The sequence below is a fragment of the Drosophila pseudoobscura genome, chromosome X (genome assembly GCF_009870125.1).
Source record: "Drosophila pseudoobscura strain MV-25-SWS-2005 chromosome X, UCI_Dpse_MV25, whole genome shotgun sequence".
In the NCBI taxonomy this organism is placed as follows: Eukaryota; Metazoa; Arthropoda; class Insecta; order Diptera; family Drosophilidae; genus Drosophila; species Drosophila pseudoobscura.
In genome coordinates this window covers 63,902,123-63,914,621 of record NC_046683.1, presented here as the reverse complement: position 1 = coordinate 63,914,621, position 12,499 = coordinate 63,902,123, and the positions used below count along the sequence as shown (strand labels likewise).

The window sequence follows — 12,499 nt, the reverse complement described above, 5'->3', positions numbered from 1 at the left end:
CTTTAAATGTTCCCAGGTGAGCTTCAATTACACATTCGTTGTATTACAAATTAACAAAGCCCCAAAGCACTTTGCCAAAAACAAACCAACCAAAAATGTTAACAAACAATGTGCAAATTAGGCCGCAATCTCGCACACCAATACATTCACACACACACATACATACAGAGAGAGAACTCCCCACAAAGGAACGGAGCGGAGCGGAGTGGAGCGGAGTGGAGCGGCAAAGCCGCTGACAAAGAAAAGCGACAAAAAACACACCGCCTGCTAAACGCCACAACCACAATCGCGATAAAAATCGCAAAAACCGAGCTGAACGCAATGAAATCAAATCAAATAAGGCTAATGCTCACAAAGCCGATTTGGCCGCAAATTTAGTAAAATTAAAATAATGTGCAAGACAGTTGCTCGAAATCAAATTCCATTTTCCATTTCCATTTCCATTGGCATTTCATTCGATTGGCAATATCTAATTAAATCAGGAAAACCGCAAACAGAAACGCAAACACACAAATAGCCGTGCACTCGTTCGTGAGGAGTGGCGTGGTGGGGAAATAATAACAATTAAAATAATTATATTAGCATTAGCTTACATTAATTTGAGTTCAATTTAAAACTGAAACGAATGAAACTATGTATGTATATAGCTCCAGCCAGCCGCTCGAAGGCCTAAGCTGCGATGCGCTGCACTGCGCTGTGGCTGCTGTCGACTTTCCCTGCCTTTCCCCCGCAGATGTGTTTGCTTTAACTTCGATGCTCGTACATAATTTAGCGGGTACATCGGTTGGGACACGACCGCAGCCAGAACGCACCCCATCTAGGTAAGGGGTAAGAGGTAAGAGGCGCAGGCGGAAAGCAAAGTTTCTGCACTGAAAAGCCTCTTAGGTTTGAGCCACGTTTGCCCTTGCCCGGGTTTTGTTAAAACTTTAAGTCAACTAAGCGGCTTACCTCCACATCGACAGACAGATGCACAGGCCACCGCTGCTAGAGATACATAAACGCACACTCTGGCAGCACACTCTGTTAGATAGGCACACCCATCATACACCCCCACACCTACATATGTATAGACATCACTCATGCGACACGTGTAACCCGTTGGAATGGAAATGAAAACTCAATTTCTGATTTTGCTTACAACATACGGCTTTATTATTAGAGTATTTTTGGAATAAGTAATTTTCACTTAACCTATGTACAGGGTTAGTATTTGTATTATTATTAGTATTAGTATTAGTTATAGTTAATTTATGCACGCACGCCCTTGTATACATTTATCAAAAATACAATAATAGTAATTATATTATAATTATTCTGTACAGTTTTCGAACGCCGCCTGCCATCATTCCCATGGTATTCGCTCTATGTAGACCCGAGAGTTGATTGCCAGCGTCGTTTAGTTATGCGTTATCGGATAATGCGTTAATTATTTACAAGAATTCCGCCATGCTAGCATGCTGGTAGCCGGGACATCGCTTACATGCTGTACTGATAGCGCACATTAGATGCCAGCTGCGGGGGAGAGAGTTTTTTTGAGGAGATATTCAGTGGAATTACGAGTATTCTCGGTAAGTAAGCCTTTGGCCTCACCTCAACGCCCACCAATCGCTCGTCGTACTCGCTGCTGGCCTGCATCGCCAGCTTTGCCTGCGAGTGCATAATCGCATCGGAGAGCGAGTCCCGTTGATATGTAGAGGAGCCCATCATGCCGGGTACGGTTACCCCGCCGGCGGTGCCGTTGGACGGGGCCTTCAGGCGCGAGGTCTTGCTGCGGCAGAAGAACTCCACGATGGCCACCACCACGGCCAGGAGCAGGCCGCCGATTAGTATGTAGTAGATCCCTGCCACGTTGCTCAGCGACAGCTCGTTGGGGGTGGAGGTCTCCTGGCTGTCCAGATTGGGGTTGCACTCGGTCTTGTCGTACCACCACTTGTTGCGTATCCTCAGTAGTTCTCCGTTCTCCTTCAGCGTGAGCACGGCTTCATTCAGGCGTTTTCTGGTGGGGAAAAGGAATATTCTTTCGATTCACCCCTAAAATTACCTCAAACTAACCTTATGGGCGATCCTATGGGTGTGGCCACGCCAAATCCCTTGGCATCGATGTTGCGGCCCACTTTCATGGTATCGCAAGGGGACCTGGCATTCACGTACTCATTCTTTGGGGACTCCACCAGCAGGGCGTACTTCCCCTTGGAGGTGCGCACCCTGCGGATGCCCTCGTCGTAGGCATGGACCGATAAATGGGGATTGGAGTTCATGTAGTCCCACATCTTCTTGTGCAATTCGATTTGCGATCGCTGAAAAACATCTCCATTCTAAGAGGGAAAAAAAGGGGAAACGCTAGGAGGAGCTCACCTGAAAGAAGTCCCAAGTGGCGCCATGTAGGAGCGTTCCATACTGCACATCCGTTTGCATGGCCAGATCCTCGGGGGACTTGATGGGGGACACCATGCGTTCCACGGTGAGGAAGGCAGCCAGGTTAGCGGTGTACGAGGAGATCAGAATGATGGTGAAGAACCACCAGACGGCGGCGGCAATCCGTCCGGCAATGGATGGAGGCGTCAGATCGCATCCCTGCTGCATGAAGGCGGCCAGCGAATACCAGAACGAGTTTAGCAGACTGAAGTCGTTGGCCGGAACAGGAGACTGATGCTGCGGCGGCTCACTGTGAGTGGCCCCACCAATGATCCCGGGTGGCTGCTGGACGGCGCCCTCTGGCTGGGGTCGCCTCACAATGCGCCACTCGTACGGCGGGAACCGTGTGACGAAATAGAGCACAATACTAACACCCAGATAGCTAAAGATCACGCTCATCTGAAAGGTACCTCCATCGTATGGGACACTCTTTTAGAAACCTTTCCAACCCCAGTACTTACCCAGATCTCCTGCGATAGGGGATTGAGGAAACTGAATACTCCTGGAGTCTGCTTGACGGGCTTTTTGATCATTATGGATATGCCCAGGGTCATGAAGGGCTTGCTAAAGTCAATCACTCGCTCGCGCTCCGCTGTGATGGTCATGGCCGCTATGGCAATATCTGCCTCCTTGCGCACCAGCTCCCCCACCATGCCATCCCAGCCGCCAGGAGCATATTGATTCTCAGAGCCGTAGTTTCCATCCTGCACCAAACGGAGTTCGTCTGAGGAATAGAGAGGCCAGATTGATCCAAGGAAAGGAAAAGAAAGGGAAGCTCAGGAATATAGCTCACATCGTATTCCCAATTGATTTGCCAGCATATCGGCCAGGTCCTTGCAATAACCCTCGAACCGATCATTGCCCACCAGCTCCTCGCCATAGTGCGGCTGCTTGTGCATCAGATAGGGTTCCTCCAGAACACTAGTCACGATGTATGTATGGTTCTTGGAATAGTCCCCTGAGTTGGCCGAGGCAGAGCGCGATGAAGTCGCATAGCTGCGGCTGTGGAGGGGCAGGAGACCCACATCGTCGCGCCACTCGGCCACCTGCTGCAAACTGCTGTTCACGGACATCTCCACCACATGCAGCGTGTAGTTGATGCGGCGCCCGTCCTCATCGAAGCGAATCTCCCCGGACAAGCCATCGATTTCCACCTGGTTCCGGGGCGGAATCAATGGTATGTTTCAAGCACTGCTCGCAGAACCTGTCCGTCACTCGTCACTCACCTTCCGTAGGACTCGAGAGATTTTTTCGCCCTGCTCCCACGGCGTCACCCAGCCCTTGCTCGTGTTGCAGTCCAGCAAGGCACTCGACTCGTTCGTCCCCGAGGAGGAGCTCGAGCCACCGCCATGGCTGCGACGCTGCAGATGATTGGAACGGAACTGATCCGGCTTCTTGCGCAAAATGCGATTGAAGGCCTCGACGAGCACAAAAACCGCATCATACATCAATGCCGCCTGAGCCTGTGGACCAAATCAGAGGAAGATGGAAAGAAGAAATGAAGGAGGAGGTCAGCACAAGGGGGTGAGCACAAATCAATGCCCCGTTGGAAATTTACCGAAATGGCTGGTAAGCTGTTGCCTCCCGCTGCGCCCAGGCCAGAGCCTGACGGCTCCAAGCGTTTCCGGCTATCATGGAAATCCCGAACCGCCCGCCGATTAGTGTCGACAATGCGAAAGCCGGTGATGTTGATGGCACCGAACTCTGCCACATCGCTGGGCCAATGATTGTCCATGACCTACGCCCCCCAAAAAAAAAAGAACAGAAAGGGAGACAAGATGGGAAAAAGAATAAAAATGTAACACAACGCAATGAAGGATCCCCGAACGGAAGCTAGCAATAATTGCTTATTAAAGTCCCGCACCCCTCGCCAAACCCAGGGGGGGTCTGCTCTCCATTCCACTCACCAGACCACTGAGCAGGTAATGATAGGTGCGCCTGCCCAGCTTTATGTCCCGCACATGCTGCACGATGATCTCTTTGGCCATTTCCGCCGGGCAGTCGAGCACGATGCGCTTTTTGCTGAAGCGACCCAAATCCTCCAGCGTGTGCAAAAACTCAATGGCCATTGTTACGTTGGCGATGCGTTTCACCATTTGCACACGGAATGTTTCATTTCCGGGCTTCAGTTCTTGATAGATTTGCTGCAGCCGTAGTAAGCCTGTCGGTTTCCAAAGCGATGGTCAGGTCAGTCGAATGGTTGAATGGTTAAACGAATCACCCAGAGTTGGGATTGTTTGTGGATGTGGTAATTCGGAGGGAAGATGGTAGATGGTTGGTGGGGGATTAAAGTATCTTGAGGCACGAAAAACAATCTGATAATGCCACAAACTGAAAGACAGCTTAGGGTTTTATGGTAATAGCTGCCATCCATAAACAATTTCCAGCATCCGAGTGTATATACGAATAGATCTATCACTTTTATAGAGTAAATCAAGCCTGCTCCTTCTGTTCGCTCCTCCCATCATGGGATCTGTCATTTAATCATATTCCTCATTCCTCATTCCCCGAAACTTCATTCAATCTTTCAATCTCGCCTCCCTACCAAATCCCTCACAAGCCGCAGAGAAGCAGCCGGGCGAGCAGGGGGTAGACAAAATACATTTTCACACGCCATTTGTTGCACGTCCAATATGCCCCGCCATGTGGTTGTTGTTGCTGTCATTGATTTGCTGCTTGCATTGATTCCATGCCCCAAATAATAACAAAAAAAAAGGAGAGAGAGAGAGAGAGAGGAAAGCACACACAACAGACGGAAAGTGGGAGAACAGTAAACAGTCGCGTGAAAAAGCGGAAACGGAAGTGCACAGACAATTGAAGTACTTTTTTGTGGTGTGCTGGTAACATTTCAATAAATAGCAACCCAAAAAATTCCACTGTGCGTTGCCACTGCCGCCGCCGCCGCCGCTACCGTTGCTGTTTTATTGAATGTTTCCTATGTTGTCGATGGATTCGGTGGATTGCTTTTTCCCTGCCACTTTTGTATTCATGGATGCGCCAAAAAATATGCTACCAATTTGTCGCCGTGTGCAGCAGCCCCATTCGGAGTGATAACAAGCAGAAAAAGTCGGCCAAAAAAGCACGACGAAGGGTATGGCAGAGCAGGGCAGAGCAGAGCAGAACACAAAGCAATAACAACAAACTGCTGACAGCGGCATTAAAATATAAAGTCCCGCTGTGGTGCCTTTCGTTAACAATGTAAACGCCAGAATCGGAGTCGATGTCGGCCAAAAAATTCCTCACAACAACAGCAGCGGCAGCAGCAACAAGAGGCAGAAGGGCAGATGGGGTACAACGAGAGTAGCAACAACAGCAACAGCAGAAGCAGCAGCAGCCAGAGCAAATGGGGCACAAGCTGGTGAGACTGCCTGCCACACTCCTGCCACTCGTGCTACTGCTGCTACTGCGGCATTTCCTTTTCCTGCAACGAATGCCAGCGGCAACAATGTCGGCCTACTTTTCGGCGCCGTGGCAAATATTAAAAAATGGCCCAAAAAGGGAAAATAATAATAATGTTAAGGCAGAAGCAGAAGCAGGACCAGAAGCAGCAGCAGTAGCATCAGGATCTGAAGGACCGAACAGAACTCAGTGCTGAAGGCAGCAGTTGCATAAAGTCATAAATTTTATTTCACACAGAGTCATTAACACATGACACACACACACACACAGACACACACAGACACAGACACACATGAGCAGTCATTACAACGGCGTGTGAACTCATTACAAAAGAGACAGCAAGCGAAAAAGAGAGAGAGAGTGTGCTGGCAAAAAAAATCACTGCGGCGTATACGTAATATTATATGAAATTTTTACTGAGCCAGAGAATTCCCTCCTCTCCCCCGTCCACTATTGTGTGTGTGTGGCTGTGTGCGAGGGGGTGTGGGTGTGTCTTTTCCGCCATCTGATGTCTTCATCTTTGGCCGTAATTGTTGCCGTCGTCGTATTGTCCCACGTAGACGGCAGGAAATTGCTTTGAAATAAATTTCAATACAACAAAAAGCAGCCTAAGATACGCACACACACACACATGGAGGGTCTATATACACACAGACTACAGACTAAGAGGTAAACTTAACCATATGTGTGTCCCAGTGTATGTGCTCATGTGTGTCCTTCTCTTTTCAGCTTAAGCCCCGCTGAGGAGCCACTCGAAAGAGCATACTTGAAGGCACTTGAGAGCAGGCTGTCTGGCAAGCTCTTCGTCTGTTTTTCTGGTTTTTTTCCCGTTTTTCTTTTAGATGCGAGGCACGGCGCTCTTTGTGCCGCTTATTTAATTACATATTAGCAAAAATGAAAAGGCTAGAGATACAAAAGTGGAACAGAAAGAGCAGAGATACGCTCTATAGGACTAGGAATAGAGCATAGAGAATAGAGTTAATCCCCAGCAGCAATATTGCCATAACCCTTCTGCCTGTTTGACGCTTTATTTGTTTAAAGGGAAATGAAAGTCAAATGAAATGAAATGAATACAAAGGAAATACACGCAGGGATAATGTGTGTGTTGCCTTTTTATGAATATGAGGGGGAAATACTCACCGTCGTGCGAGTCGTAGAGATAAATAATGCTCTGCCAGCCGTAGTACTGGATGGTATCGATAATCGCCTGATGGTAATCCGGACGCATGCTGATAGCGAAATCCAGCAGACCCGACGAGGGTGTAAGCACCTAAAAGTATGCAAAACCAGAGAGAAAGGCCATGAACTGGATGTAACAATGTAATGTGTACGCTACATGAAGCAATAATAAAATGAAACGCGTTTCCGCTTTGCGCCCTCCCAGCGTCATGTAAGTCTATCCATTGGCGGAGGCGGAGGCAAAGGCGGAGGCAGCAGGAGGAACGATGGAGGAAGAGGTGGCTCCGCCAACAAGCAGATACATCCAAAGAGATATACACACAGATACTCGCTTCCGTTTAGCTCCACTCACACACACTCACACACATACTCGTACACTACAGAGTATAGCCTGCCCCGAGGAGCACGCAAATGCGCAGTCTATACGAATATGTGTGCTTGTGCTGATGCTGATGCTGGTGCCTTCGGTTGCTGGCTGCCTTTGCCCCCGCCGCCATATCTTGATTTATAGTGATTGAAATAAAAGAGGCCAAGAGCGTGTCATAAATTTTTTTGTGCTCCCACTGTATGGGAAAGCGAGTGTAGGAGTCTTCGTCGCTCGTTTGGCATTGTCTTCCGCCTTGTGGAGCGGATTGGAGCATAGTGTGGAGTGTGGAATGCGGATGGGAGTGGAGTGGAGTGGAGCGTTTGGTTTGGCTTTTTGTTTCGCAAGTGACAACAACACCAGCAACAGCTACTCGTACATCCACATCCACATCCACATCTACAGACTATGCCACCGCCAACAGCCACAGTAGCATCACCAACAACAACAAGCTCTCTCTGTCGCTGTGTCTCCATAGCTGTTGTTGGTAGTAAATTTTCTTCAAATTACAATTATTATGATTTGTGCTTGAGCTTTGATTTAGTGCACTGTCTGAGGACAACAGCAGAGAGCATGGCGAGCACGGAGGGCACTGGGGGGAAGCTGTCTGAACTGTGAACTGCGAACCCGGAACGATACCCAATGCTCCACTTTAGGCAATGACTTCATTTTTATAAAAGTTGACAAAATTCTTGAACCACCCAGTGATTGCGGGGAGAAGGAGGAGCAGCAGGAGTAGGGGCAGGAGTAGGTTGTGGAGGTTGCAATCCCAGCCAATTAGGATTGGTAATTGGAAATACCGTAATGGAAAACTAAATTTCATGTGGAAACCCGGCCAACAGTCGGGGAAAGCCAAAGGTGGCTTGGGTATAATGACTAATACGAGTACTAATAAGTAAATTAGTGCTGATTTAGTGTGACCTGATTTCCTAAAATAAACGAGTATGTACATGTTTGCTTGCCCCCGATGGTCTTACTAGTATATTGGAAGATCTATTTCTATTGGACCGTGTGTTCTGCTCTCAATATTTGCACTTCTATTAATGTGACCGATGTCTATCGATTGTGCTTTTCATTGTCTACTTATGTTTTTCAATTTGTTCTGCTGTGCTCTGTACGGTTTCTTGACCACATCCAGAATTCTGTAGAAGCAAATGAGCCTCAAAAGGCATTATAGAAAATATATTAATAGTGATAAACTATTTCAACCGAAAGAAATAAAACGTTCTTACGTTTTAAATGAATTTTAATAATTTTTGGCAAACGAAAGTCCTGTTTGGCTCAAGTTTTAGACATAAATTTTGAAAATCTGCATATCTCAAAAATTTGCATACAATAAAAATGTCACATTTTTCAAAAACAGTGTCAAAATATTCAGTAGTTTAGTGTCAGGCCTGCAGAGATAGGTATATTTTCTAAAGGAACTTTCTTTGGTGGGTAATTTAATGGCAATTGACACAGGGAAAAAAGCCCTGAAATTTTTATACTTTCACTAAGATTTAAATATTTATGCCATTAATTTGGACCCGATATTTGAAATGTGTTTTTACATACATTTTGGAATTAATTAAATACATTTTCTACAAATGTAAAACAATTAATATTGCAATTAAATATGTGCCGTATTAAAAACACTTTTTGACTCATTTACTATGTATTCAAATCAATGTAAGTTCTATTTCATTTTACTACGTGCTGTATTTGTGTTTAACAACCACTTAATTTTATTTAAATATGGGTGTGCTTTGTTTGACATTGCCATTTTTATGTGAGTGTAGTTTCCTCATCATTTTGTCAACAGAAACAGTCGAAACACAATTTAATATTTAGTTATAGATTCTTAAACAACTAAATTCACCTGCAGTTAATTATTGAAGTTCTCTCATACTTTGATGTGGAAAATAAACTACTTTAGACAAACACTCAGGCATAATTCAATTGTGTAAGCGCCACCCACTCTATGGCTTCGACCCTAAAACTTTGCCTTTGTTTCATCAACCTTCATTAACGCATAACTGAGTTTATCAAACCCCCAATCCCATCCCCATTCCCATCCCCATCTCCATCCCAGTGCACCCCTTCACTCGCATCGAAACCACAAAATGTAAATAATTGCGCAGAGCGACACAGAAATCAATTACATATGACAGTTTTTTCTTTTCTGTTCTGTTCTGTTCTTTCATAGGGTGCGCTTCAGGACTTACCTTCTCGGGGAACCATGGCGTCACAAATGGCATTTGGAACGTATTCGAGTAGGAGTGCAATGTGTCAAAGGAGTCCGGCGATACGGCGCCCAGCATTGAGTAGACTCCGCGCGAGAATTGATTGCAAACTGGAGGTTACAGTAATAAATTCTTTTTGTGTTTCTTTCGTTTTGTTTCATTTTGGTAGGAGTATTGGAATGGCAACAGTTTCGGTTGCAGCATGAAAGAATGGTGGAATGGTGGAGTGTGGAATTGTGGAGTGTGGAATTGTGGAGTGTGGAGAGGAGTGTAGTGAGAAATTGATGGTAGTGCGGTGTGAGAGAATGGAAGGATGTGATGTGCTGGAATGATATGCTGGGTGGGGGAACAGATGGAGAGTAGGTCTGGGACAGTGTCTAGGTCGGGAGCAGGGACAGGAACAGGAACAGGGGCAGGGACAGGAGCAGCAGCACAGAGCGCACAATTAAATTGCAGCTTGGAGTGTACAGTGAACAGTGTTGTACAGTGCGGACGTGCGGAGTGGAAATGTGAAGTAAAACCAATTTTCAATAAAAAATGCACATAATTAATGGGTTCTATGTATTGTGTAATGGATTTTCGTTTTTTGTTTTTTATCTGCAGATGGTGCGGATGAAACACATACTCAGTCGGGATAATTTGAATGCATCCGCCGTATTGATGACATCTACGTACGCCTGCAGCTCGAAGCGCCGGGAGCTAACGTTCAGATTGTGATTGAGCATTGCATATTTAAAGGCTGATTGCACATCATCTGTACCCTGCTCAAAGATGGCACCTGTGGGGAGAGAGGCAGAGAGATATGCAATGAGAATGAGAAGCTTGGGGGAAAATATTTTTTGCTTCGTTAAATATTTAGGCAGCTTTTGACACGGTCCTGTTAATATTAAACGAGAGCGCACAGGGCAAATATTTACACAAATGATAGCATAATGTTGCACCCACACCCACACACAGGCGCCAAGCACCACACACATATGCAGATGGAGGACACACAGATACAGATACAGAGCCAGTGCCATAGCCAGAGCCAGAGCCAGAGCCAGAGACAAGTAGCAGCAACAAAAAGCGCAAACGAAGTGTTGATGCAGCAATTTTGTGCTGCGCTTTTGCTGGGTGCCCCCCGCGCTCTCGTGCTCTCGTGCTAACGTGCCTGTGCAGGTGTGAAGCCTAGTAGCCAGGAGCAGGAGCAAGAGAAGCAGCCAGGAAGCAGGATTTGAGTGCAAGCCAGTCAGCATGACTGTCACATTAGCAGCCACCATACGTACAGGTACGAATACTTATACGATTATATACATATACATATATATACAGAACCAAAATGACTGCAGGTGCAATGACTGAAGCGCCATCGTGCAATAAAAATAACGAAAAGACAGCAGAAAATAAAAAAAGCCAGTAAAGTTCTGGAAAAGAATTTCAACTTGAAATGAACGGTGCGCGGTGCTAGGACATTCATAGAAAAATCGCACAAAAATATAAGAAAAATTTGAGGTTCTGGGAAAGCTACAAATTAGTACTCGTATAACAGGGAGTACTCCCCATGGCGGAGTTCGGAGAAAACCACCAAAATTGTAATTGTAATCCCCATGCCCATTGCGGAAAATGGTTGGGGATAATCTGCATGCATCAGTTGTGGACAATTTCCCCAACGAGTTACGAAAAGTATTTCAGGAACCCGAACCCATTCCGGGAATCACCAATGACAGACACACACAAGCACACAAACAGGCACTCCAGCAACAACAACGACTAACGGCTATACATTGTAGCAAAATCCTAGCACCAAGTGCACCAATGGCAGTGACAATTTCTGTTCCAGCCTTAGCTGCCGCCTCGGGCCGTGCTTATGTTGTTCCGCAGTGAGTGCCAGGCCATGGTCTGCTGGCTGTTGCCTGCTGGCTGCTGGCTGTTGGCTGCCTCCTGTGCGACGCTTTTGAGACTCACCTAATGGTATTTTCTCGGTTAACGATGCCGTTTGTTGCTGCTGCTGCTGCTGCTGTTGGGCGGCACTGAATTCCAGCCAGCAAATGCTGCCGGCGCATATTAAATGTAAATATGCCAAGAATTTTAGCCTCGAATGCATTTTGCGTTTGTATTTTTTGTTGTTGTTGTTGTTGTAGCAATTTTCCAAGTTTTTTCCACTTCTACTTTCGTGTATTTTTTATGCCCATGCAATGGATAGAGTATATCTTTTATTTGTTACTCAAATTGGTTGCCCATTACGCTGGGGCTTCACGTTGTTATATTTTTTGAGGGTTTTCGCTTGAAAAGTTTCCACTGGCAGGAGAAAAAAATGTGCTGCCTACTTATAGGAGCAGTATCAAAGTGGTCTCAAAAAAAAGGTTCACTTCAGCTTAAATCACTAACTGAATATTTGTTGATTTACTAATAGTAATTATGATATTTTCTGATAGTTTTTGTCAACGTTGGAACGCTAAACATTAAAAAATTGAAGTATTTCGAGTGTTGCCGGGACTCCCTAGTTGACGCAAAAAATAATCGGACTTTAAATGCGAACTGTAGTGTGGCGATTCGCTGGACTTTAACTTCGGACTTCGGGCCGCCTGCCCGCCTTTGGCGCTGCTTTGAGATGTGCCCCAATCGAAGGAATTTCTCGTCTGGCCTTTGCTCATCCGCTCACTTGAACCAAACGGCAACGCGTTGTAATCAGCACTAAAAAACACCTAAGCTGCCTAGTAATACGAGGCCCAGAGCCGAGGCAGCGAGCGCCCGGGCGACACGGCCACAATGTCGCTTTGTCGCCCGGGAGAGCGCCACAAGGGATGCTGTGCTCTTTGTACTAAAAACCCGAACAGCCCCGCTCGTGTGTGTCTGCAAAGCCCAGAAGGAGAGGCTGAACGAGCGTCGGCGAAGGAGAGAGAGAGAGCGTGGCGTGGATGCTGTAACTGACCTACTG

At 46.5% G+C, this 12,499-nt stretch overlaps 1 protein-coding gene across 2 annotated transcripts; it reads right to left on the bottom strand.

The window, feature by feature from the left end:
• Window positions 1–1,128: 1,128 nt before the first annotated feature.
• GluRIA (Glutamate receptor IA) lies at window positions 1,129–12,252 on the bottom strand. 2 transcript variants are annotated; one of them, XM_001352813.4, is made up of 13 exons: window positions 11,527–12,252; window positions 10,205–10,357; window positions 9,562–9,689; window positions 6,955–7,084; window positions 4,323–4,576; window positions 3,974–4,153; window positions 3,642–3,878; window positions 3,209–3,569; window positions 2,877–3,139; window positions 2,356–2,814; window positions 2,053–2,297; window positions 1,591–1,996; window positions 1,129–1,512 (listed from the first exon to the last, which is right to left on the bottom strand). In XM_001352813.4, the coding sequence occupies exons 1-13, from the start codon at window positions 11,663–11,665 to the stop codon at window positions 1,477–1,479; spliced, it is 2,991 nt and encodes a 996-aa protein (XP_001352849.2). In that variant the 5' UTR covers window positions 11,666–12,252; the 3' UTR covers window positions 1,129–1,476. The 2 variants fall into 2 exon arrangements, with proteins under 2 accessions (XP_001352849.2, XP_015043908.2); XM_015188422.2 differs by having other exon boundaries at window positions 2,053–2,270.
• Between the last annotated feature and the right edge of the window lie 247 nt (window positions 12,253–12,499).

Bases quoted from the DNA above. Each gene is read 5' to 3' on its own strand.
- GluRIA (XM_001352813.4), bottom strand. From the start codon at position 11,665: ATGCATTCGAGGCTAAAATTCTTGGCATATTTACATTTAATATGCGCC. The intron at 3,570-3,641 runs GTGAGTGACGAG...CCCCGGAACCAG, and splicing joins TCTCTCGAGTCCTACGGAAG to GTGGAAATCGATGGCTTGTC. The intron at 1,997-2,052 runs GTTAGTTTGAGG...TTTCCCCACCAG, and splicing joins CCCATAGGATCGCCCATAAG to AAAACGCCTGAATGAAGCCG.